A 26367-nucleotide genomic window follows, 5' to 3' on the forward strand; every position below is an offset into this window, starting at 1 on the left:
AACCAGGAGCCAAGAATTTCATCTGGGTCTCCCATGTGGGTGGCAGGGACTCAAGTATTTGGGTCACCTTCTGCTGCTTTCCCAAGTGCATTAGCAGGGATCCGGGTTGGAACTGGAGCAGCAGGGACTCCAATTGGAGCCCATTTGAGATGCCAGTGTCACAGGAGGCAGCTTAGCCTGCTGTGCCACGACGCAGGCCCCTGGCTGGTTTGGTTTTTGCTGGGTGAGACTTGTGCTGGAAGGAATGGGGACTGTATTCACGATGCTCCGAGGTTTTCAGGCATGATCAGGGCTTCCCATGAAGGAAGAGGGCACAGACTTTCTCATCGGGAGCCGCGATGAAGCGCAAGGGAGCGAGTAGACCTCTCCCACTCCCAAGCCCACAGCTCTGCCGCTCAGGCTCACTCAGCTGGTTGCGTATCAAGGGCCCAGGGTGCCCCAGCCAGGCAGGAAGCGAGGCGGAGGGTGGCCCAGTGCCTGCCCACGAGAAGGCTATGACGAGTGCATAGGAAGCTGGGAGGCACCAGCTCGGAACTCTCCTGCAGACCCGAGGGAGTTTGGGTCTTGAGAAGTCTCTGCAGAGCCTGCTTGCTTTTCTCCCGTGTCAAGGCTATGAAGAGAGCATGTGTGTGCTGTGGCAGCTGACTGTTTTCGAGGATAAATTTCTGAGAATAACACAAAGTCATTACTGTGCAATTAGCGCTGCTAATGAGGAATGCGAAGTTCCCTTCCCACTCCTTCCCTCCCTCCTTTTTTAACCTCTCTCAGCTGGTTCCTCTCCCACTACACATATTCTTCTCAGACCCCTACCTCCTCGCCACGAAGCTGCTCAGGGTGGGGCTCTTAGGGCCTGGAATCTGCTTCTCAAGCTTCCCAAGTTAGCATAGCACCCTGGAAGCTGGGAGTGGGGAAGAGAACAGTGTTGAGGATAAAGAAGAGGGCGAGTTTGGCCTTGGACTTGAACATCAGTAATGTTAGGAAGGGAGGCAGCCCCTCACTCTTTGGGGGGTGTCACTGTGTGCTCTGGTGAAGGGGGCATTGGCCCAGCAGTGGGGAGACAGCTCGGTGCAAGGCCAGATAACAGGACTGTGGGGGGTGATGCAGTGTTTGTTCAGGCTGCTGGTAAAGAGCAGCAGCTAAGCTTGAGGTGCACATGTTTTGTTTCATGTTGAAAACAGATTTCCTCTGTCACACCCATGCACACGCACACACACACACACATGGACACAGGTGCCTAGGCCACAGTGAGACACTGCCCCAGAGGGATTCCCAGCCACGTTCCTGAAAGCACCTGGACGACCTTGACCTGTGCTCCTCCTGGGAGGCTGCTGGGCTGTCAGGAGACCTCAGCAGCCTGTGTAGGGTGGAGAAGGGAAAGTTCAAAGCTGCCGAGAAGCACGGAGCCCAGCACAGAGTCCCCTGAGGTCTCTGTTCCTGCCTGGGTTTCTTCAAGATGGGCTGCAAAGCGGCCCAGAGACCATCGAGCAGAAATCCGTGGTGGCTGATGGAGCCCCCAGTGCCCAGGAAGTAGTGAGGGCAGAAGAGGAAGGGGGGGGGGACAGGGGAGGAGGGAGATGGTTAAGGCCTCAGGGACGGGAGGCTGCTGAAGGGGTCCCTGGCTGCAAAGGGCACTTGCAGGGGGGCAGGCCCCAGGGTGGCGCCAGGCCCCAGCTCCCAGCTCAGGGAAGCCACAGAGAGCCTGAGCACCTCCAGCCCCAGCAGGAGGTCGATTGGATGGCTTGGTTTGTCTCATATCCAATTCTTTATGATTCTTGGGTGTGAAAATTGCCAAAAACCAATCACTTTCGGCACAGCTGTGCTCACCTGGGGTAGGCGAGGCAGGGAGGATGGTAGGGGCTTTTCATTATCCATTGATGAAACAGCACGACAAAAGGAAGCTGGATGTTTGCTCTGAAATCCACTCTGATTGTCGACTGAGCTGGGGGTGAGATGTCACCTGGGGGGGCTCCTGGGACTTCTTGCCGCCTCCAGGTTTGTGAGCAGAGCTTGGGTGATGCCTCCTCCACTCAGCTGCCCTTGCTCCCTGCAAAGACAGTTCCGTGCCCAAGGGAAGCGTCTTGCCCAAGCCTCCCACCATCCTGACCCTCCCCCATGAACACTGCCACGAGCCCCGGGCTTCTCCTCACTCTGAGTGTCTTCTCTGGGGGGAGGGTCCCCCTTTCCCACCTGAGTCTGACTCCATTTCTGCTGTCCTGAGTGCCTTCTGACTTCATGGCCATTACTCATTTAATCACGTGTCCCCTAAATCACACAAGGACTGGCCCGGGGTGTAGTGTGTGCACACGCTCTATTTCTCTTTCCTTTGCTGTGGAAGTCCCAGCCCTTGCCATAGTGTCTGCCACCCGGTGAGAGCTCCAGACATCTTAGCTGGGTGGATTGGCTGAGACAGGAGTTTCACTTTGGAATTGGTGGGGTTATTTTATTCTTTTGTTAAGTTTTGTTTATTTAAAAAGCAGAGTGAGAAAAAGCATTCTTTCTTTCATCCACTGGTCCACTCCCCAGGAGGCTGCAACAACCCGGTCTGGGCCATATGAGTGGGAGACTCCATCCGGGTCTCCCGCATGAGTGACAGAGGTCCAGGTACTTGGGCCATCTTCCACTGCCTCCCAGGAGCGCTGTCATGAAGCTGCATCACAATAGAGCAGCCAGGACTCAAGCTGGCCCTCCAATATGGCATGCCAGAGCCACAAGCAGTGGCTTCACCCCCTGTGCCACCACGCCGGTCCTGGGGCGGGGTTTGCTTTTACTTAGGTCAACCCCTCCTCGCTAGGGAGAGAAGAGAAGCCACCAAGTGTCCAAACGAGGGGAAGTGTGGCTGACTGTGGAGGAGGGGAGAGCACATCCTCTTCTTCAACCTGACATTCTTTTTATTTTTATATTTATTTTCATTCCATTTGAGAGAGATCCTCCAGCTGCTGGCTTACTCCCCAAATCCTGCCAACAGCCCAGGCTTGGTCAGGCCAAAGACAGGAGCCAAGAACTTCACCCACATCACCCATGTGGGTGGCAGGGGCTCAATTACTTGAGGCATCAGGAATGAAGGGGGCCTGACACTTGCCACAGCTCGGCAGCAGCAGCCAAGCGCTCAGTTGTGCAATACTACAGAGACAAAAGTCACAGGCCACTCAGGACCAGAGATGGCAGGTGAGGTCCCAGCTGTAAGCCTGCAATGTCAGCGGCGGGTGGGAATGGGGCCAGCACAAAGCAGGTCAGGTCCCAGGGCAGTTGCCACAAACACCCGTGAACGCTCAGAGTGGACCTGCAGGAGGACCCTGGTGCTGTGGCTTGAGCCAGAGGGAAGGATTTGGGGCAAGGCAGAAAGCTTATCTTCCTTCTAGCCACGGCCAGTCTTCCCGGGAGCTGGGCACTTCATGCCAACACGGCTGATAAAAACTTAAGCCCACAGTAAACTGTCACCCAGGGAGTTGGATGCTCCTTATTTTCAGCCTTACACAACTGCCGGTTGGCAAGACTCAGAAGAGATTAGGAACGTGGACCTCGAGTTAGAGGTGCGTCTACATCCTGGCTGTGTAACTCATTCAGTGTACATAACCCTCCCGAACCTGTGTTCCTCAACTCTCAAAGGGGATAATGCAACCGCCTATTAGAATGTCAGGAGGGGCACTATTACAGTGCAGTGGTTAAGCCGCTGCTTGGACGCCTGCATCCTATATCAGCACGCCTGGGCTTCAGTCTCACCTTCACTTCCAAATCCAGCCTCCTGTCTAATGTGCACCCTGGGAGGCGAAACTACTTGGGATGGTGACACTCAAATGGGAGACCCAGATAGAGTTCTGGGCTCCTGGCTCTGGCCTGGCCTATCCCTGGGCATTCTAGAAATTTGGAGAGTAAACCAGCAGATAGAGTCTCTCTCTTGCTTCCTCCCTCTGTGTGTGTGTGTGTGTGTGTCTCCCTCTCTCCCTCTCTCTTTGCCTTTCAAATAAAAAAAAAGTAGGCTTGTCAGGAGGATTAAATATAACACCAGAAAAGGGACTGGCAGGCAGTAAGTGCTCAATTAATGGTCACTCTGTGGTTATTATTTGGGCTGGGTATGTGCTTCCTCCATGACCTCACATCCAAGAGTACGACTGTGATCAAGTGGCAGGTGACTGAATGCGCTACCCACACGAGAGCAGCCACATTCACGCGACAGAAATCGTCCTCAGCTGCAGAGAGGGGTCGGGGCCCCAGGTGTCTCTGCTGCCTGCAGCCCTTCAGGTGGGCATAGAGGGGAAGGTGGGGACCATGGTGAGGCCGAGCCCGCTGGACATGAATTATGCATTGGCGACCTTTCCTAGCTTAATTACTCCCATGCCTGGGTGGTCTGGGCTCTAGCGCTAGGCCCCGGGAGGGCAAATTTGGCTCCCAGCCAGCAAATCCCAGGCCTGGAACTTCTGCTTTCATCTACCCAGGCTCGTGCGGCTATTTCTGGGGCAGGCGAATTCTCTCACTGTGATGAAGGTTATGCCCGAGGCCAGGGCAGGCCCGCTCTGGGCTCCCCTAATCCTTTCGACCTTTGCAGATGCACCTGATCCTCCTTTTAAGCTTATTGACATCGTGGACAGCTCATTTCTTTGTAAAAAGTTGACTCCGAGGGTTAGTGATAAAACTGTCACACTGATGGCACCTCGGGTTCTTGCTGAGCTGGGGCAGGGACAGAGCCCAGGACACCAGACGGAGAGGCGACCCTCGGAGGCCTGCGGGGGCACTGCTGTTAGTACACAGCTCCAAGAGGGGAGAGACCACTTACAAAAGTAAAGAGAATGGCAAAGTGAAATGACACGTCCCCATTCCTTTATTTTACTTATTTTAAAGAGTTATTTATTTACTTGAAAGCGAGAGAGAAAGAGAGAGAGAGAGAGAGAGAGAGAGAGAGAGAGAAATCTTGTATTTGTTGGTTCACTTTCCAAATGGTCACAACAGCCCCAGGCTGGGCCAGGCCAAAGTCAGGAGCCAGGTGCTTCATCCAGGTCCCCCAAGTGGATACAGAGACCCAAGCCCTTGGGCCATCTTCTGCTGCTTTCCCAGGCTCGTTAGCAGGGAGCTGGATCAGAAGTAGAGCAGCTGGGATTTGAACCGGCACTCAAATGGGGTGCCAGCTTAGCAGGCAGCGGCTTCACTAGTTACACTACAACCCCAACCCCTCGAGGCTTCTGAAGGGATCCATGAGTCACACCCCGAGATCTAAAGCAGAAACAGACAGAGAGATTGGAGATCATTCGCTTTGCTACAGGGGCAGCTGAATTGGAACAAATGGCTCAGATACAAGGCCCAAAGGGGCTCCCTGTGCCTCAGCACGAGGGATTTTAAATCAAATGCATTGGCAGGGGAGCGGGGTGGGGGTGGAGGGTGCAGGCAGCAGAATGAAGTGTGAAACACACACCGCACCGATGGGAGGATGCTATCACGAACGGGTCCGAGTTTCCTTGGCGAGGACCCTGGGGAGGAGGCTGAGAGGTTTGTCTTCAGCAGGGTGGACCAGGAGCCCTGTGGCTGCATTCAGGGAGGCCTCACCTCTGAAGGGAGGGGCCGGCTTCCTGTCCAGGCCCTGGCCTCCGCGTCCTTGCTCAGGGCAGTCACCTGGCCTGCAGACCCGACTCTTCTCAGCCAAATCGTGACCCTCGCGTGCGCGTTTTCAGGAACTCTCTTCCATCATTTCTCGCTCTGTGCGTTGATCTCCACAGACCTGCTCACCTCCTGCACACCGCTCCCGGTGTGGTGCGCTTTCACGTGGCTGGGTCCTTGTTGCCCGTGTGAAGTCATCTCATGGATGTCGATGGATGTCCCCATCTCAGTGTTCTGTTGTGCCCCGTGAAACTTTTCATAGGTGCTTGCTCTTGGTGAGAGTCTGCTTCGTTAACTCATTCATTCTCTCTCTCTCTCTCTCTCTTTTTTTTTTTATTTGACAGATAGAGCTAGACAGTGAGAGAGAGAGACAGAGAGAAAGGTCTTCCTTCCATTGGTTCACTCTCCAAATGGCCGCAATGGCCAGAGCTGCGCTGATCCGAAGCTAGGAGCCAGGTGCTTCCTCCTGGTCTCCCATGCGAGTGCAGGGCCCCAAGCACCTGGGCCATCCTCCACTGCCTTCCCGGGCCACAGCAGAGAGCTGGACTGGAAGAGGAGCAGCCGGGACCAGAACTGGCACCCATATGGGATGCCAACGCCGCAGGCAGAGGACTAACCAAGTGAGCCATGGCACCGGCCAACTCGTGCATTCTACTAGTGACTGAATCTCCGACCGAGCACTGGGGATGCGGTGGCAAGGAAACCAGGCTCCCAGCCCTTGTGGAGCTGCTCCAGTACTGAGGGAGACGGATGAGGAGCGTGGGGAGGCAGCAGTGAGTGTGAAGCCAACACAGCACGGGAGGGAAAGAAGACGGAGCATGGGAGCGCTCTTTGTGGGGAGGGCGTCCACAGTGACTTTTATGAAGTGATGACATTTGATCAGGACAGAGGGAGGGAGATGTCTGAAGATCTCAGAAAAGCGGGAGAAGAACCAGGGCAAAGGCCGTGAGCTGAGGACGTGCTTAAAATGCTCAAGGAGCACCCGGAGGGCCATCGTGGCGGGAGCGGAGTTAGGAAGGGAGAAAGGTTAGGAGGCAAAGCCAGGGAGGTTATGCGGGCGATGCTGTCCAATGTGATGGTCACTATTTAAATTTCCATGAATGGGAGTGGAAGACATTTTACAATTCAGAATCTCAGCTGCTGGAGCCACATTTCAAGGGCTCAATGGCCATATGTGGTTAGTGGCTCCCGCACTGGACTGTGCAGATATAGGGCATTCCCATCACTGCAGGAAGTGCTATGGTACAGAGCCTCAAAGACCTCAGTGGGGACTTAGGGTTTTTATTTTTCTCTGAAGATTTTTATTTATTTATCTGAGAAGTAGAGAGAGGGAGAGGCAGAGAGCGAGGTCTTCCATCCACTGGTTCACTCACCAAATGGCCACAATGGCCAGAGCTGAGCACATCCAAAGCTAGGAGCCAGGGGCTTCTTCTGTGTTTCCCATGTGGGTGCAGGGGCCCAAACACTTGGGCCATCCTCTATTGCTTTCCCAGGCCATTATCAGAGAGCTGGATCAGAAGAGGAGCAGCAGGAACACAAACCGGCGCCCATATAGGATGCCAGCACCACAGGTAGAGGCCTGGCCTACTACACCACAGTGCCAGCCCCAGGACTTGGGATTTTATTCTGAAGGTGATGGAACACTCTGGAAGGGTTTGGGTAAGGATGTACGGGATCTGACTTACATGTTCAAGGATCACACTAGCCGTATGGAGAATTCTGGGTAGGAGGACAAGGGTGGAAGTGGCCAGACCTGTTAGGAGATTGTTGCAATAATCCAAGAGAGCAGGGGTGGGGGAGGGGGGGCTTGGACCCAGTGGTAGTGGTGGAGGGAGTGAGCCTTAGCTGGACTTGGGTATAGGGATACTCCTTGTCTTGTGATGGGATTGTTTCAATGAACCCATCATAAGTTGGAAACATCATCAGTGGAATACGCTGCACTCGATACATCTAACATACTGAACATCTTAGCTTAGCAACACAGCTCACTGTAGAGCATGGCTTGTATTCCTTTGTGGTAGCAGGGCTGTGGTTTGCTGCCACTGCCAAGCATCGTGATAGAGTATTGTACTACACACAACCAGCCCAGGGAAAGATAGAACTCCAAACTTCCAAGTACAATTTCTACTGTACCCCTATGCCTTTTGCACCATTGTAAAGTCCAAGAATTGTAAATATAATCATTGCCAGTTAGGGACCATCTGTATTTTAAAGGTAAAACTGAAAAGAATTTGCCAATGGATTAGATATGGGGGTGGGGGGAGAGAGAGAGAGAGAAGTCAATGATGACTTGCAGATTTCTTTATCAGAGAAACAGGATGACTTGTGGTACCATTTACAGAGACAGAGATTCCTGGGAGGAGAGGAGAGGAGGGGGTGAGGGCAGTATGGGAATCACACGTTCCGTTTGCCTGTGTCAAGTGTGAGATGTCTGCCAGACATCCATGGAGATGTGAGGAAGGGGCTAGACATTCAAGTTTGGGGCACAGGAGAGAGTTCAGGGCTGGAAATATGAATCCAGGCGATGAGCTTTGCCGCTGAGAGACTGAATGAGGCCATCCAGGGTGCTACAGAATGAATGTGGCTCCCAAAAATCCCTGTGTTGAAATCCTAACCCCCAAAGTGATGATATTAGGAGGTGGAGCCTTCGGGAGATGTTTAGGTCACAAAGGCTCTGCTGTCACGGATGGCTTAGTGCCCTGTATAAAGAGGCACCAGAGCTGGCCAGCACCTGCCACCATGAGCAGACAGACAGAATGTGTCACCTATGGGAACCAGGGCTTACCAGACCCTGAGCCTACTAGCACCATGATCTTGAACGTGACAAATGTTTGTTGTTTATAAGCTACCTAGTTTATGGGATTTTGTTAGAGCAGCCTGAAAGGACTGACACAGGGAGAGAGGAAAGGGGAGAGGAAGAAAGTCCAAGAACTGAGCCCGAGGCCTGCGCCATTCAGGTGCTGTGAAGAGGAGGAGGAGGATGCACAAACGTAATTGGGAAGGAGCAGCCAGGGAGGGGGGAGAACAGGAGAGAGTGGTGTCCTGGAAGCCAAGAAAACAAACATTCGTCTCGACCAGGATCAGCTGCGGGACCTGTGTTGTGGCGCAGCAGGTTAAATCACTACCTGGGAATCCTGCATCCCATATGGCGTGGGTTAGGGTCTGGGCTGCTCTGCTTCCCATCCGGCTTCCAGGACGAAACTCCTGGCTCCTCACTTGGCCCGGCCAAGTCCTCACCTTTAGTCATTTGGGGACTGAACCAGCAAGTGGAAGATCTCTCTCTCTCTCTCTCTCCCCCCCCCCCCCCCTCCTTCCCTGTCTCTCTTGTCTGTAATTCTGCCTTTCAAATAAATGAATAAAGAAATCATAAAAAAGAAGGAACATCTGTACCAAAAGCAGCCAGAAGATCCAGTAATAAGAGACCAAGAGCTAACCACTAGGTTTGACTACTGAGAACCTTGACAAATGAGTCTGTCCCTGGAGAAGTTGAAGAAATACATGACTAGGAGCATACAAGAGAGAGCACTGGGTGAGGCTATGGAGCTAAGTGTGATCAAGTTTTTCAGGAGGGTTTTGTTATAAAGGGGCACAGAGAAATAAAGCAGTTGCTGGAGAGGACTGTGGGGTCAAGAAAGGACTTCACTTTTTTTTTTTAAATTATTTACGCATTTGAGAGGCAGAGTTACAGAGAGAGGGGGGGAGAGACAGCAAGAGAGGTCTCCCATCTGCTGGTTCACTCCCCAGATGGCCGCAACAGCTGGAGCTGGGCTGATCTGAAGCCAGGAGCCAGGAGCTTCTTCTGGGTCTCCCACGTGGGTGCAAGGGCCCAAGCATTTGGATCATCCTCTGCTGCTTCCCCAGGTACATCAGCAGGGAGCTGGATGGGAAGTGGAGCAGCCGGGACATGAACCAGCACCCATATGGGATGCCAGCGTTGCAGTCTGAAGGAAGCTTAATCTACTGTGCCACAGCGACGTTTGTATGCTGTAAGGATGCTCCAGTAGGGAGGGGGAAAGTGTTGATGCGGAAGAAAGAGGAGCTAGTGCACAGGAACAGTGACCTTGAGTAGGGGAGGGGAAGGAGCCAGGGCCCAGGTAGATGGTGTGGCCCTTAAAGGAAGCATGGACACTTCTTCCTGTAGCAGGAGGCACATGCGCTCTGTGGATCCAGTGTGCAAGCAGGCTGATGGTCATTGTGGAAAGTTATCTTCTCAGGGCAATAGCCTGCTAGGTCATCAGCTCAGACTGAGCAAGGGACCACAGGTACAGGGGGCTCCGAAGAGAGAGGCGAGTTAACCAGGTGAATGCAGGCGCGCTGCCTGGCAGCACTGAGGGCTTGCTTGAGGTTTGTGGTCATGAATTTAAGATGAGACGAATCAACACGGGTGTGTATTTTTCTTTCCAGCCATGATTGCAGGTGTGGAGTAGGCAGGCAGTTGGATTTAATCAGGATTGGAATTTTGCCAGGCAAATACCAAGAATGAGACAGGGGCAAGAGAGTCGATTATAATGATGCAAAGCAGTGATTCTGCGGCTGGATGTGGGAGTCTAACCTAGGTAAAGAGGGAGGTAGAACATGGGCAGGGGAAGAGAGGGTGAAGAGGGCGTGGAAGGCACGGCTTGGAGGTCCACACTGTGTGTGTGATAGCCTCATTGGCAGTGGGGGATGGACGGGAGGCTGAGAAGGAGGAGGACGGGAGTAGGGGCAGGGAGCAGGCTGAGAAATGAGGGGCCAGGGATGGTTATGCCACTATGGAGATCACCAAGAACCATGACAAGGCAAAGGGACAGTCAGCCAGGCGGTGAGGTCATCAGTGAGTTGGGGAGGGCTCAGGAGGCCAGGTTGCAGAAAGAGGGCTGCGAGAGGCAAGGTCTGTGCTTTAAAGCAGTTAAGAACTCTAGGGGACAGGATGAAAATCCGTCTGAACATGGCACGGACCCAGGGCCACGGGCTGGGATTGCTTGTGCTGGGATGAGCTCTGAGCCCAGCAGACCGGGAGCCTGATTGTGTGGCGATCACATTGCAACTGAAGAAGCAAAGAAAGAAACACACAAGACAGTATCTAATAACGACACAGGAAAAGGGAAGCTTTGGAAGGTGTGTGGCCCTGGGAGTGGGCGTGGAGCTGTTTCAGTTCAGCTGGTCTGACTGAGAGGGCCATGGGGGTCTCTGGTCCCAGGCAGAGGGGAAACAAAGGCACGTTCCCAAGCATGGTCTGCGTGACACCAGAACAGGAAAGGTCTGGAGTCCTCCAGCCCCACGGACTGAGCTCCAAGTCTGAAGGAGGAATCGGAAACAAAGACCTGAACTGGAATTTTTTATCCACAACACCTAAGGATGTGTTAGCGCTGAGAACAGCATTCTAGACGATTCCCTCCATGCGGCTCAGAACAGTCAGGCTGACTCTGGTACCTGTGTTCTATCAAGTGTTACAGGTGGCTTTCCCCCCCTTTGCCATATTCTTTTTCCTTTGTCTAAAATCGAAGAACATTTTCATTCAGTTTGCATTGCCAGCTGAACAGTCAAACTGCATCATTGGTTTTCTTTCTCACTTGTTCTCATTGTTTATTTTATTGTTATTCAGTGCAAAACAAAAAGCTGTGAGCAGGAAAAGACAATAGAGGGATGGCTCGTCCTATTTTGTGGTTTTTGCTTCTGCTCATGCCAAAGACTTTCATATGCATAAAAAGGCCAGAAATTTATCATAAATGACAGAAAATTGCATTTCCATTAATTTTGGAGCCTTTGACTCTGACAGCTCAATCTTCAAGACCGGTTGCTTCTAGGATGTTCAAGAAAGAGAATAAAAGCTATTTTACTTATCTGTTTCATATTTTAGAAGAATATATTTCACTGCATTATCCAGAGAGGTTTTGCTTAGGATCCTGATGGTTTATTTCGAGTCAGCCTGCCTGCACAAATCCTTGACTTGAACTTGGAGACAAAAGCTTGGAACTATGAGTGAGGTTGGTGAAAAGAGATTTCTTTGAGGAACCACATTAAGAAAAGTGAAATGCTTTTCAAAATGAACTGAATTACTTGAAGACTGGGAAGAGCACTCAGAACCTTGCATCCTTACCTATATAGCATCCCTCATGTTTTTTTCAGTTTTTGCTTGAATTCCTCCAGTGACAAGAAATTTGCAACCTCCTGAGGAGAATTTTTAAAAGATTTATTTTATTTATTTGAAAGGCAGAGTGATGCCGTGAGGGAGAGACAAAGAGATCTGCTATCCACTGGTTTACTCCCCAGGTGAACAATGAAGGCTGGGTCTGGACGCGGCTGAAGCTGGGAGCCTGGAACACACATGGGTGGCAGGGGCCCAAACACTTGAGCCTTCTTCTGCTGCTTTCTTGGGTGCATTAGCTGGGAGATGGATTGGAAGTGGAGCAACCGGGCCCGGAACCTGCCCTCCAATAAGGGTTGCCCTCACTGTTGGTGGTGGCTTAACCCATTCTGCCACAGTGCTGGCCCCAAGACCATTCTATTTTTAAAAATGGTTACATATTTATTTTTATTTTATTTGAAAGGCAGACACACACACATACAGAGAGCGAGAGAAAGAGAGAGATTTCCCATTCACTCGTTCACTCCTCAGATGCCTGCAACAGCTCGGGCTGGGCCAGGGGCTGAAGCCAGGAGCCTAGAACTCAATTCAGGTCTCCCACACGGGTGGCAGGGACCCAAGTACTTGAGCCATCACCCCCTGGCTCCCGGGTTCACATTAGCAGGGAGTTGAAATCAGAAGCCGAACCCGGACTGGAATCCAGGCACTTTAATGTGGGATGTGAGCAGCCCAAGAGGCATCTGAACTGTTGTGCCAAGTGCCAGCCCCACTTTTTTTATTTGAGACAGAGACAGACAGCTCCCATCAACTGGTTCACTCCTCAGATGCCTGCAACAGCCCTGGACTGTGGCCAAAGCGGGAGCCAGGAATTCAATCCAGGTCACCCACATGGGTGGCAGGAATCCAATTATTTGAGCCATCACCTGCTGCCTCCTGAGTTCTGTGCTAGTAGGAAGCTGAAGGCAGCAGCAGAGCCAGGAGTCAAACCCATATAGGATGTGGGCGTCTTAACCGCTAGGCCAGACACACATCCCCCACTCCATTGTTAAGTGGTTTAACTGGAGATAGCTCTTCCTCCGTAAAAGCAGGAAACGACTCCCTGTACCACTCGCCTATTGATCTACCCTCCAGAGGCTCCAGCGTACCACAATTCTTCATGTATCACAAGGCAACTTGCCTGTCTGCCTGAAGTTCAACATCTCTGATTGCTTCTCTTGGGATTGCTGCTTGCAAATGTCTCTTCTGCAGCCCATCACTTTCAAAACTCCAAAATGGGCAGACTCCAAGTTGCTATTCAAATTCAGCCATGCTTTTATCTGATTGTATTTAGAAAACTTTAAGCAGAGTGATCTGCAGAGTGGTAGGACCGGAAGCTACTGTCTTCCACTCAGGATCTCCAATGACTGGGGCTTCCTTACATAGTCTGAACTTACTCTCATCCCTTCTCCACGAGGGCCAAGACCAAACATTACATAAGTATATGAACGTCTTTTTTTTTTTTTTTTTTTTGAGTCACGAATCATTTTGAAAAACTGATAAATTTATGGGATCCATATCCAGAAAGATGAATATTCACATAACTTATTGCATTCACATCATAGGATGCATTCCAGCATCCACACTCTACCCTGAATCCCACGCATGACACACCCCTCCCATGGAGTGCACAGGAGGCAGGTTAAAGTCTCCAACACAGGGGCTGGTGCAGTGGGTTGAGCTGCCTTTTGCAGTGCTGGCATTCCAAATCGGAGTTCCTTTTTGAGTCTTGGATGCTCTGCTTATAATCCAGCTCCCTGCTAATGCTCCTGGGGAAGCAGCAGAAGATGGCCCAGGTACTTGGGCCCCTGCCACCCACGTGGAAGATTTCGATGGAACTCCAAGCTCTTGGCTTCAGCCTGGCCCAGCCCTGGCTGCTTAGGTCATTTAGGGAGTGAACCAGCAGATGGAAGATCTCTCTCACTCTCTCTCTCTCTTCCTCCCTTCCTCCCCCTTTCAAATACATAAAATAATCCTTACAAAAACCTCTGCCATAATGAAGACCTCCACAGCCCAGCACTAAGGAGGCATCCCATCCACCCATCCTCCCAAGTATACCCAGTGCATGTTGTGAGTCTCACACACCAAGGACACGACACTGAACAGTCTCCATTTTCCAGGAGATGAGCAAGTGTACCGACACAATTACGAGGTCACAATGGCAGCACTGTAACAGGTGGGAGGACACGGCACACAGAGAGGAGGCACCTGACCCAGCCTTGGGTGTTTCTGGGAGCCTGCTGAGTCCTGAGAAAGCTTCATATTAGATACAAAACTTTAAAAAAAATTCCCAGCTTTGGTACTAACTCAGCTGGCCCAACTGGCCACCTTCTCAGCACGGGGCTCTTCACGGCAGACTCCCTCGTTCCTCTCTGCCAAAGCCCGCCCCAGAAGCCTCATAGGACAGTTGTTCCTCAGTCTCTGCAGTGGCTTGGTTCCCAGACCCCTGTCAGATACCAACGTTCGAGGATGCTCAAGTCCCTTGTCTAAAATGGCATAGTATTTGCAAATAACCTATGCACTTCCACCCCTATACTTGAAATCATCTCTAGACTCTGTGAAGTACCTAATGCAATGTAAATGCTGTGGAAATATTTACACTGCACTAGAGAATTATGACAAGAAAAAAGTCTGCTTATGTTCACTGTAAATGCAATTTAAAAAAAAGAGATATTTCTGATCAGCTGTGGGTTGAATCTGTGGACACAGAAATCCCGGCTATGGAGGGCCAAGCCGTGCACTCCACGAACCCAGCGCCCCCCGCTTGCCCGTCACGCTGCCTCCCACAGGGGCTCCTGCCATGATTTCCCACAGCTGCTGCTCCTTCCAAACATCCGTGGCTTGTAAAATTGGGACACGGCTCCCGTCGCTAATGAAGAACTGATGTTCCTCTAATGAAAACAGGACATGGTGTTAGGAGCCCACTATAGATGAATAATTACATCCTAATTAAACACCGCCTTTGTTTCTCACTATTTATGCAGTATTAGATGTAGATGACATTTGCTTCATGCAAAACTCAGCTCTGACGCATTTCCATGGAGTCACCAAGAACCCCCCCCCCCCCTTCGCCGCCACCATGGTGCTTTTTATACCACTTAGTGCCCTTTCATAAGACCTGGGATGTGTGTCACCTTTGCAGGTGGTGAACCATCCCTGGGACTCTGGATTCCTCTCAGACAGGGACCTGCCCTGGGATCCTTTTCTGAATGAGCTTTGCTGTCAGTTTCTCTTTGGCACAATCCTCTCCACTGATTAAATCCATTTTTCAAAGCAATAATGCTTGACTTGGCTTACTTCTCGTGCTCACCGCAGCCAGGCAGGGAAGGGTTGAAAAGATCCCTCAGCTCAGTGCTTGGCACATGGCTCATTTCCCAGCACAGACTTAGTCTGGCTTGGAAGGTTTAGGTAATGTTTAGGTCCTTATAGGTTATTTCTTCATAGATTGGCTTTATCATCTGTTCAGATGCTTTGCAATTTCTCTATTAGAAATCTTCATTTTCAAAGCCTACCCAGGATTTTTTTCTGGGAAAACCAGTCCTATCTGGATAGTGTCCTCTGGCTTGGAAGGGTTGAGGCCGTCAGTACAGCACAATGACCGTGACCCCAGATGGGCAGGAGATGGCATGATGTTGGAGAGAGAGCACCAAGTAGGAATGAGGAATCATGGTCTGCCAGCACGGCACTTCCTGGGCTCCCTGTGTTTGGGCAGGTGGGGTTCGTTGTAAACAAGAGAAGCGCGTGAGCCTTTCAGCATGGAAGATTTAATTTAGCCCCAGAGTATTGCAGCTGGTGGAGGCTCCACGCGCAGGGGCCCCGGGAGAGCCGTGATGAACAGATCCGATCCCCCTAAGTGCGTATGTTTGTTTCAGAAGTTACAGCTGTGTACTACCGTAATAACCCAGGGTCCTCAGGGGTGACATTCGTTCCTAACAGAAATAAATGCCAACCCACCTTGCATGAAGTGTTCTGATCATTTCTCATTTTTTAGCCACTGACGCGTCAGGTCTGATTAGATCAGCATCATGGTAGAGGCAGGAACCGTCTCAGGAGCAGAAGTGTCAGCTCTACCACTTTCTGATTGTTCACTGAGGCTCACTCTTATTAGTGCTAACTCCACACCACAGGGATGTGCCTAAGCCACTGGTCTATTTTACGAGGATGAGTTAAAGCTAAATGCATAATCTCTTATGCAATAAAGGCTAAAAATGATGTGAATACCAAAAATGAAAAGTGCAGCAGTCAGGAAGGGCACCATGTTAACCTTGCTGGGTATGGGAGCTTCTTTGCTGCCTGTCTCTCTGCATCTACATGGTTCTGAACCACACAGCACAGGGACCAACGAAGGGCTCCAGGACTGGCCCACACATTAAATACTGGTGAGTGTGGTTTTCTTAGTCAACTGTGATATACAAATGCTGTGTTTCATTGATTCAAAGGTATGCACTTTTCACTTTTTTTTTTTATTTTTTTTATTTATTTATTTATTTTTTTTTGACAGGCAGAGTGGATAGTGAGAGAGAGAGAGACAGAGAGAAAGGTCTTCCTTTTTGCCATTGGTTCACCCTCCAATGGCCGCTGCGGCCGGCGCATCTCGCTGATCCGAAGGCAGGAGCCAGGTGCTTCTCCTGGTCTCCCATGTGGGTGCAGGGCCCAAGGACTTGGGCCATCCTCCACTGCCTTCCTGGGCCATAGCAGAGAGCTGGCCTGGAAGAGGGGCAACCGGGATAGAATCCGGCGCCCCAACCGGGACTAGAACCTGGTGTGCCGGCGCCGCTAGGCGGAGGATTAGCCTGTTGAGCCACGGCGCCGGCCCAGATCTGCTTTTTAACAAGGTCCCCGGGTGCTGTGTGTGCACATTGCAGTTTGAGAAGCCCTGCTCCAGGGACGCTGAAATCCGGGACTTGTCCAGTGGGAGCTTGAGCCATGTTTGGCGAGAACAGATGTACTTCAAAGCAAATGCCTTACCTACCTTGCCAAGGTCTACCCATCGAAGCGGCAGCTCTGTGGGCGTCTTCTCAGAGCTGTGCTGGTAAATGTTTAACAACTGGCTTTCTGAGAAAGAAGAAAAACTCAGCAAAGCAGATTTGCCACCTTTGCCTGTTCCCACGCCATAGCTATCCCTCCCATGACGGACTCCAAGCACCAATGGTTGTTCTGGGTAGGGGTCCTGGAAATTTGGCAATGGGCTCTCTAGAGCCGGTAGGAGTCACCTCTAGCACATCACAGCACACCTTCCAGAAAGTCCTTTCCGACGCCGTCCCCTCCCTCTTTCCCAGGCATATCTTTTTCAAGGCAGAACCACACTGCCTTTTTTCCCCCTAGTTTCTCTCAAGGGAGCATTTATTGCACATAATTAATGATTATATTTTTACAGAAAAAGTCACATTAAATATAAACTTTTCCTAAACATAAGTTGGAAATCAAGGCTTCTATCAAGTTTCTTTTTTTTTTCTTTTTTTTTTTTTTTGACAGGCAGAGTTAGACAGTGGGAGAGAAACAGAAAGGTCTTCCTTCTGTTGGTTCACCCCACAAATGGCTGCTACGGCCAGCGTGCTGCCAATCCAAAGCCAGGAGCCAGGTGCTTCCTCCTGGTCTCCCATGTGGGTGCAGGGCCCAAGCACTCCCGGGCCATAGCAGAGAGCTGGACTGGAAGAGGAGCGACCGGGACAGAATCCGGCACCCTGACCGGAACTAGAACCCGGGGTGCTGGCACCGCAGGTGGAGGATTAGCCTAGTGAGCCACAGTGCCGGCCTTATCGAGTTGCAATGCTGAACCCAAGTCCTGGTTTTCAGAATTTAGCAGTCAGCCATGATTCTGGACCATGGCCAGCAGTCCATGATTTCCAGTAGTCGAGGGTCTTTTCAGTAATTGGGACAGAATCTTCTCGATAGGTGACAATTGTTTCCACATAAAGCCCTTTAGGAGGCTTGAGTATTTCATTTGTCAGAACGGAAGTTTCCTGTGTGGAGACATCTTTTTGCTCTACTTCATCACCTAATGACTTCTTTTTGCGGTTTTTAGGAAAAACATGGAGCCCACTAGGGTCCAGACGCCCACCGTGTAGACCACAGACATCGCCAGTCCTGGTACATGGCCTGCTTGGGCAGCATGTTGCCTCCAGATGGAGGCCTGGGTCTTCCGAGGCCCCGGTAGGAGACAGGGCACACTGCAGTGTCCATGCAGTAAGTAGAAGAGTGGCCCCGTGCAGACACCCATGTGCTAATCCCAGATTGTCAGTGTGGACTGTTAACATTACTCATGGGCTGGCTTTCATATGGGAAGATCGCCCTGCAGTATCCAGGTGAGCCAAAAGGTAATTAGCATCATCCCTGGAGAGTGAGAGGGATGCAACGTGAGACTTCATCGGAGTCGACTGTAGGGTCCCCAGACCAAGACGGGAGCAGCCTCTCGAGGCTGAAAAAGGCGAGAAAGCAGGGTCTCCCTCAGCGCCCCCAGGCGGGAGGGCAGCTCGGCCAGTCCCTGTCTTCCTTGAGCTGCCATGAGTGAGAACTCATTCCAGATCTGTAAAATAATAGCTCTGTGGTGCTCTAAGGAACTAAGTCTGTAGCGATTTGTTACTTCGTCCCCAACAAATGAATCTAGTCTGTCTCTCTGTGGCTCAGGGGTTCTGAATCTTGGCTGCACATCGGAATCATGAAGAATCTTTTAAAAATTACAGATGCTCAAGTCCCTCCAGGAGAGATGCTGATGTCACCACAGCCTGGGCACTGGGCAAGGGCTCCTGACTCCATCTGAGAACAAATTCCACGAAGCCTTGCAGTAGCATCACCTGAGGGTTTGTCAGAGACGCACAAGTTCAGGCCCTTACTCAGACCCACAGACTCAAAGTCTGCTTTTTAACAAGACACCCAGGAAATGTGCATGAACATTATCAGTGTTCCTTTAAAGAATTTAGGTATTTGGAAGGGAGATATATATGGAGGGAGGGAGAAGGGGAGGGAGGGAAAGAGAGAGAGAGTACTCCCATTCACTGGTTTACTTCTCAAATGCTCACAATAGCAGGAGCTGGGCCAGGCCAAAGCTAGGAACCCAGAACTTCATCCAGGTCTCCCACGTGGCTGGCGGCAACCCAACTACTTGGGCCATTACTACTGCTTCCCAGGGTCTGCATTAGCAGGAAGTTGCTATCAGAAGCCAGAGCTGGAGCTTGAACCTAGGCACTCTGAGAAGGGCTACAAGCATCTAACCACTAGGCCAAATGCCGCCCCTCCCCAGCTTTGCATGCACATGACATTTGAGGAGCACTGGGTGGACTCCTGAGCACTGGAGGACAGAGGCTGTTGCCTTGTCAGGTGTCCCCTGTGCCCAGCACAGTGCCTGGTGCAGAGCAGGTGCTCAGGAAACATCAAGCAAATGGAAACCTGACTGCTGAACACACCAGAGAGCTTGCACGCTAGAGGAATTCAGAAATAACGGCGGCTTCAGAAAGGTCCAAGAAGATTTTTTTAAAACTGTTTTTTGGGGGAAGGTGCTGTGGCACAGCAGATAAAGCTGCCATCTAAGGCGCCAGCATTGCATTTGGGCACCAGTTCGAGTCCCGGCTGCTCTACTTCCAATTCAGCTCCCTGTTAATGTCCCTGGGAAAGCAACAGAAGATGGCCCAAGTGCCTGGGCACCTGCACCCACATGGGAGACCAAATAAAGCTCCAGGCTCCTGGCTTCAAATTGGCCCAGCTCTGGCCATTGTGGCCTTTTGGGGAGTGAACCAGCAGATGGGAGATCTCTTTCTCTCCCCCCTCCCCCCTCAGTAACTCTTTCAAATAAACAAATATATTTTTAAAAACTTTTTTTAAAGTAGGGGAGCTTTTTCTTTTAATTTATATTTCTTTGAACATATGAGACACATAAAAGTGGCTTTAAGAATTTTCTCCTGCTCAGCCTCGCCCCTGGCCTATGACAGGGTGGCTTTAAGTTTAAAGTTTTCCCACAGGACATAGCCTGCCCAAGTGGCTATAGGTTTTCTTGGTTAGATGCTTCAGAGCAGGGACTGTTCCTTTGAGAGAAATAAGTTATAGATATCCGTCTCCTCTGGCTGGAACCAGCATATGGCTTCTGTACTTCTGCTTGCTTGCTTGATAATGGCCAAGGCCGCCAAAATGTAGTTTCTGCCTTCGAAAATCCCCCAGCACTGCAGCTCGGGGCTGTCTTCTCCGGACTTGCTCTGTGAGAGAGCAGTCGCCAGCTGGCTAATAACGACTCCCAATGTGACCTCCAAATCTCGCTGTGTTTTTGATCTGTGCGCCCCACAACAGGCCAGCATCGTGGGTGGCACCACAGATTTCAGAGAATATGTCAGGAGGCTCACTGGATACGAGGACAGGGCAGGCCTAGGAAACTGAAGTTTGGAACAAGAGCTGACAAGGAGACGACAGGACGCAAAGCAAGGGTCGCTCCTGCGGGTGGCTGCACAGACAAAATGTGGGGCGTGGCCTCTGAAGCCCAAGGTGCCGGGCCTGAGACCACCGAGGTCCAATGCCATGTAAGCTGAGGTTAAGGTCCAGAGGTGATGACTGAGCAGGGGGTGGAAGGAGGGCAGAACTCCCACACAGGGCTCAGACGAAGCAAAAGGGACCAGGCAGGCCTGTGAGCTTCCATCCACTGGTTGTTTCCCTCACGTGTCACTCCATTCCAGATTCAAAGTCCAGAAAGAGTCCAGTTGGCCTGACCTGGGGTCCTTACCCCCTTGGCTGGAGGAGGGCAAGTCTCTCCCATTTATAAATGTGTGCAAAGCTACATGCAGCAGGAGAGAGAGAGAGGGGACTTCCTCAAAGGAAATCAAAATGCTGATAAGAAAAGGCTGTTGAAAAACAGCACCTGTCCACCATGGGTAGGTAGCGGTTGGCCCATTTCTCAGATAGGAAATTTGTGCCTGGGAAAGCAGCAAAAGATGGCCCAAGTCCTTGGGCCCTGCCGTCCACATAGGAGACTCAGAGGAAACTCCTGGCTCCTGGCTTCAGCCTGGCCTAATCCTGGCCATTGCAGCTATTTGGGGAGTGAACCAGTGGATGGAAGACCTCTCTCTTATCTCTCCCTCTCTCTCTCTGTAACTTTGCCTTTCAAATAAATAAAATAAATCTTTTTTTTTTAAAGAAAAAAGACAGGAGGTCAGTCTTCATCACCTGATAGCCCTGCTGACCCTCGCCTGGGCTACTGCCCCTCCACTTGGCCCTGAACTCCAGCTCTCACAGAACTTACGGGCTGCTAAAGTGGATGGATTTGTAACTGGACTGTTTTAGGGAACTTGTTATCCCAGTAGATGCAGTTTAATTTTTTTTTTAAATTTTTTATATATTTATTTGAAAGGCGGAGTTACAGAGAGAGGAGGAGAGACAGAGAGAGATCTTCCATCCACTGGTTCACTCTCCAAGTGGCCACAACATCCAGGGCTGGGCCAGGCCAAAGCCAGGAGCCAGGAGTTCATCCAGGTCTCCCACACGGGTGCAGGTGCCTAAGCACTTGGGCCATCTTCTGCTGCTCTCCCAGATACACCAGCAGAGAGCTGGACAGGAAGAGGAACAATTGGATCTCTAACAGGTGCCAACACGGGGTGCCGGCACTGCCAGCCCGGTAGATGGAGTTTGACACAGCAGTTGAAAGCTCTGAATCTGTGACCAGAGTGCAGAGTTTGCTTTCTGGCCCTGGCACTTGTGAAGCAGTGTGACCTTAGACAAGTCGCCTAGCCTCTCTCAGCCTCAACATTCTCATCTCTAAAACAGGCATACTAATAGCAGCTACCTCACTGTTTATTATGAGGAGTCAATGAGCAAATGTTTCTGAAAGTGCTTAGCAAGTGCTATCTAAATGTTGCTAAATAAAACAATCGTCAGGGCCAGCATCGTGGCACAGTGGGTTAAGCTGCCACCTGTAATGCCGGCATCCCACATGGGCTCCAGTCGGAGTCTTGGCTGCTCCACTTCTGATTCAGCTCCCTGATAATGGCCTGGGAAAGCAGTGTTAGATGCCCCATGGGCTTTGGCTGGAGTTCCGGGCTCCTGACTTCAGCCTGGCTCAGCCCTGGCCTTTGTGGCCATCCGCTGGGAGTGAAACAGTGGATGGAAGATCTATGTGTGTGTGCGCGCGCGTGTGTGTGTTCATATCTCTGTAATTCTTTCAAATAAACCTTTAAAAATAAAATAAAATAAAACTGCTGAAAGTGAATCTAGGATGCTAAGGAAATATGGGGACAACAGGGAAGCATCTGAGAGGGGATCTGGCTGAGGACAGTGGCATGTCGGGGTTCTCCAAGGGACTTTGTGAAAGGTCATTACAGGAACAGTGTGGGGAGGGCCCCTCTTCCTGCAGACACAGCAGGGCCAGGCTGGGCCAGCTCAGCCACAAGATGGTGCTCAGAAGAAAAAATGCCAACAAGAAAAGCACAGCCCAATCTGAGCGCCTCCTAAGTGCCCTCTCTGTTCAGCACCCAAGTCAGTGGCAAGGGGGGATCCAAGTCGAGCTCCCTGAAGTCACCAGGTGCATATGGAGTTGCTGTTACTCCTGAGTCTGCGTCCACCCAGGGATTCCGATGACAACCAGCAAGCCAAGACTGATGGAACCCCATTCTTTCTTTAACCCTATCCCAACGCTACTCCCATCATCAAAATGCTCTCGAATCATCTCACAGGCTTCTGACAGTCATCTAGTGTCTAGATAAACTACAGTTTTCAAAAACTGTCCCTGTCCAAAGAACCCCACGTGGAGGGCATGGGTAACCAAAGACAACCTGGTTCCTACAAACTGCAGTTGGAGCCACCTGTGATGTGCATCTCCACCGCACTAATGAGCCCCTTTGCTGACAGGTGGAGACAGGGCCACAGACAGCAGTCAAGGCACTGTCTGCAGAAACGGGGAGCAGAAGGGACGACAGCTATTTAAAGTCTTCTCTCTGAGGTCCGCCTTCAGAAACCGAAGCTGGGGACTCCCAGGTGACCAAGCCACTCCCTGATCCCTCGGCCCAGTCGCAGAGCCCTTGTTACCTGCCTTTTCCCCGGTGATTTCAGGAGTGTCGAGCGGCTACTGAAGTCTAATTATTTCCATTTCTTGACTTGTTTGTAGTTTGTTTCGTGTGTGGTGAGGGGAACCAGGGACCAGGCTGACAAGGACAGCAGACCCCACCCAGCTTCTGCCCATTATTTATGTGAAATTGACTCACCATGAAAAGCTCAGGGCTCTTTCCTCTGGAGATGCACCACCTCTTGCGGGCCTTAATGAGGCCAATGTGCAGCCAACGAGAAGATGGGTTTCTTGCCCCATGTGAGCACTTGCCTATAGTTACCCTGGCACAGCCAAAGAGCAGCCCGATCAGCGGCGAGGCGCTGTCCACACTGGGGAGCAGGCTGGAAGGTTGTAGAGGGGGTGGGGTTTCTGTGGGGACCAAACTTGCCCACCTGCTGAGTGGCTGCCGAGTGGCTCTCTCCTCGCCATGTGCCCCACTGGGCAGCAGGTCCCTACCAGCCAGTGAAGCGGACTTGGCGTGAGCTGAGACGCGGACGTGATGGGCACGCAGCCTCCACAAGGCTGGGGCTGTGGCTCGCACTCATTCCCAGGCTGGGCCCCGTCCCACCACCCTTCCCACTGAGGTGGAATCAGGGCTGGCGCAGAAACTTCTAAGATAGACCCCGGAGAGGGGAGAGAGAGATCCCAGCTTTGGCCGCTATCACAAAAGCCACCAAGGGAAGGGAAGGGGCGTGGTCAAAGATGGAAGCATCCGCTCCTGCGCCCTGCCTCAGGCTACACAGTGGGGTGAGTGCAGGTCCTGGGAAAGTAATTCTTTTGAGAATCCCACAGGGCCGGGAAGCAGGCAGTGCTCAGGTGCCTGCTGCAGACAGTCTGGGAGCCATGGGTCCCTTCCCATTGATTTTATTTCTATACGTATACATTAGGGCATTCTATAGGAATTTCCACAGCCATCCTAAGCAGTAAAATCTACTTTAAAAAAAAATTTATTTATTTATTTGAAAGAGTTACACACAGAGAGAGAATGAGAAGCAGAGAGAGAGAGAGTGAGAGAGAGGTCTTCCATCCGTTGGTTCACTGCCCAGGTGGCTGCAATGGCCTGAGCTGTGCCCGTCTGAAGCCAGGAGCCAGGAGCTTCTTCTGGGTCTCCCACATGGGTGCAGGGGTCCAAAGACTTGGGCCATCTTCCACTGCTTTCCCAGGCCATAGCGGAGAGCTAGATTGGAGGTAGAGCAACTGAAGTAGCACCTTGACAGTAGGGACTCCATTTTGGAGAACCTGAGACTCCATTCTGGGAAAGCACCACCACCCCCCCCCCCACCGTGAGACTCTGGTCTGAAACTATGATCTAAAACAGTTGGACAATAGCAGTCCACTGCATGACACTTGGCAGAGCACAGAAACCGGCTACCATGATCGCTCAAGCTTGGAAGTGGGTAGGCTACACCTGGGTTAATGATAAAAATGTAATTTGTCTATGTCCTACATATGATTAAAACCAATACCTGGATTAATGTCAAGATTATAATTGGAATTGTTAAGATTGTAACTGGTATTGCCAAGATTATAATTGATACTAGTTTTGCATAGGTTTTAGGTCAGCTTGACCCTGGTAACCATGTATTCCCCCCTGTTCCTAGCAACCATGAATTCCCCTCCTGATTTTGTGGTTTTTGCCTTTATAAACCCTGTTGCTTTGGGCTCCAGGGTCGAGAGTTCTTTAGGGCATGAGCCCACTCTCCACCGCCGGCAGTAAAGGACCATCAAATGTTATCAATGTGTGGAGCTCCTTTGTTTGCACTCGCTCAGGTACAACGCAATTGGGACTCGAACCAGTGCCCATATGGGATGCTGGCACTGCAGGCGGTGGATTTACCAACTAGACCACGATGCCAGCCCCTAAAATCTACTTTTTAAAAGAGATTTACTTATTTATTTGAAAGGTAGAGTTACACACAGAGAGAGGTGGAGAGGCAGAGAGAGAGTTGTCTTCTATCTGCTGGTTCACTCCCCAGATGGCTGCAATGGCTGGGGGCTGGGCCAAGCCAAAACCAGGAGCCAGGAACTCCATCCAGTTCTCCCATGTAGGTGGCAGGGGTCCAAACACTTGAGACATCTTCTGTTATTTTCCCACATGTGTCAGAAGGGAGGTGGCTCAGAAGTGGAACAGCCAGGACTTGAACCGGCACTCACATGGGATGCCAGGCATCAAGGACTTTGACTTAATGTGCTTCAGCCCAGCGCTGGTCCCAAGTGGTAAAATCAATTTCACATGAGGATACAGAGACTGAGCGAAGACAGAGATTTGATGAGCAGCTTGTGAACTGTACAGCTCAGGTCAAACCCAATGTGCTGGTCTCCAAAGCTGACACAGTCATCTCCCACAGATGTCCATTTAGGGGCAACCTAAACACAAGTAAAAGGCCAGGGCAGTGGTAAGACACATGTATGGGCACAAAAAAAGGCTCAGCCAGATGTTGGTGCCCATGCCCTTCCTGGGGTGAGCCAACACTCCGTGACTTTCTCTGCTGGTTGGGGAGGTTAATCATTGTGTGTGTGTGAGAGCCACACTATTGTGACTCAGCTGCTATAGACCTAAGTAAGTCCCCACACAGGGCACTGCGTTACCATAACAAGACCAAGTGTTTGCACTGCCTGGGATGCCCGCGTCCCATCCAGGAGTGCCATCCACTCCTGGATGGGACGCGGGCATCCCAGGCAGTGCCTGGTTTGAGTCCCAGGTCCTCTGCTTCTGATCCAGCTTTTTGCTAACGCACATCCTGGGATGGAGCAGTGAACATTCAAGTGCTTGGATCCCTGCCACCCACACTGGAAACCCAGACTGAGTCCCGGGCTCCCAGCTTCAGCCTGGCCCAGCCCTGGCTATTGGGAGTATTTAGAGAGTGAACCAGCAGATGGAAGATCTCCCTGTCTCTCTGTGTGTGTCTCTCTCTCTTTCTCCCAAATAAAAGTGAAAATAAATCAATAAAAAGTATTATTAGTAACAAGTTATCTGCAACACCCCCAAACTGATTGTGATGTATGCCCTGGTAGGAAGTAGCAGTGAGCCGCATCCCCGCCCTGCTTCTGATCTGGCTGGTCTGGGCCGTGTCCTGGGGATTCTGGAGCACTCTGGGTACTCTGCCCGGAGTGTGCTGCACCTACTCCGTCAGGCCAGGGAGTGGATGGGAAGGGCTCTGAGGCTGGGCTCAAGAGTCCTGGGTTCTAGACTCAGCCCAGCTCTTGCTCAGCTCTGTGGCCATACAGTGGTCTGCCCAGGCGTCAGTCTCCTCCTGGGGCCCAGGGCTGAGTGACCTCTGGGGCTCCCTCCAGCTCTAAGAGGCAGGGCCTTGATCCTGCCCATCGGGAAGCGGTGCTGGGTGCTTTCCTGATGGAGTCAGAAAGGAGGGAGGAGCGTTAACAGATAGACGTAGTTCCCCACCCCAGTAGTCAAGGCCCCGTGGACAGGGGTGTGGCTACAGTGCTTTCAGAGTAGGCACATCCCAGGACCTGGATTCCTGGAAACCCATTGCAGGCTTGCCCAAGGATGAGCTGACTCACTGGGCCCTGCCCTATTGCAGGCAGATTACAGCTGAAAAGGTTCTAGGTTGCCGCAGGTGGCGAGGCGGGATTCCAGCGCAGCAGTCAGCACTGGGTGGGGGTCAGCAGGCCTGCTTCTCCTTGCTCTGATGTCCTTTCC

The 26367-nt window shown here is 51.4% G+C and overlaps 1 protein-coding gene across 1 annotated transcript in view; it reads left to right on the forward strand.

The window, feature by feature from the left end:
* Window positions 1-17747, forward strand: part of HIPK1 (homeodomain interacting protein kinase 1) — a 251253-nt gene extending 233506 nt beyond the window's left edge. Inside the window, exon 17 of the mRNA XM_062192012.1 lies at window positions 17715-17747. Within this exon, the coding sequence (XP_062047996.1) occupies window positions 17715-17735 (21 nt within the window). The 3' untranslated portion in view covers window positions 17736-17747. The remainder of the gene's footprint in view (window positions 1-17714) is intronic.
* The last annotated feature ends 8620 nt before the right edge of the window (window positions 17748-26367 follow it).

The sequence above is a fragment of the Lepus europaeus genome, chromosome 5, assembly GCF_033115175.1.
Source record: "Lepus europaeus isolate LE1 chromosome 5, mLepTim1.pri, whole genome shotgun sequence".
Classification (NCBI taxonomy): domain Eukaryota; kingdom Metazoa; phylum Chordata; class Mammalia; order Lagomorpha; family Leporidae; genus Lepus; species Lepus europaeus.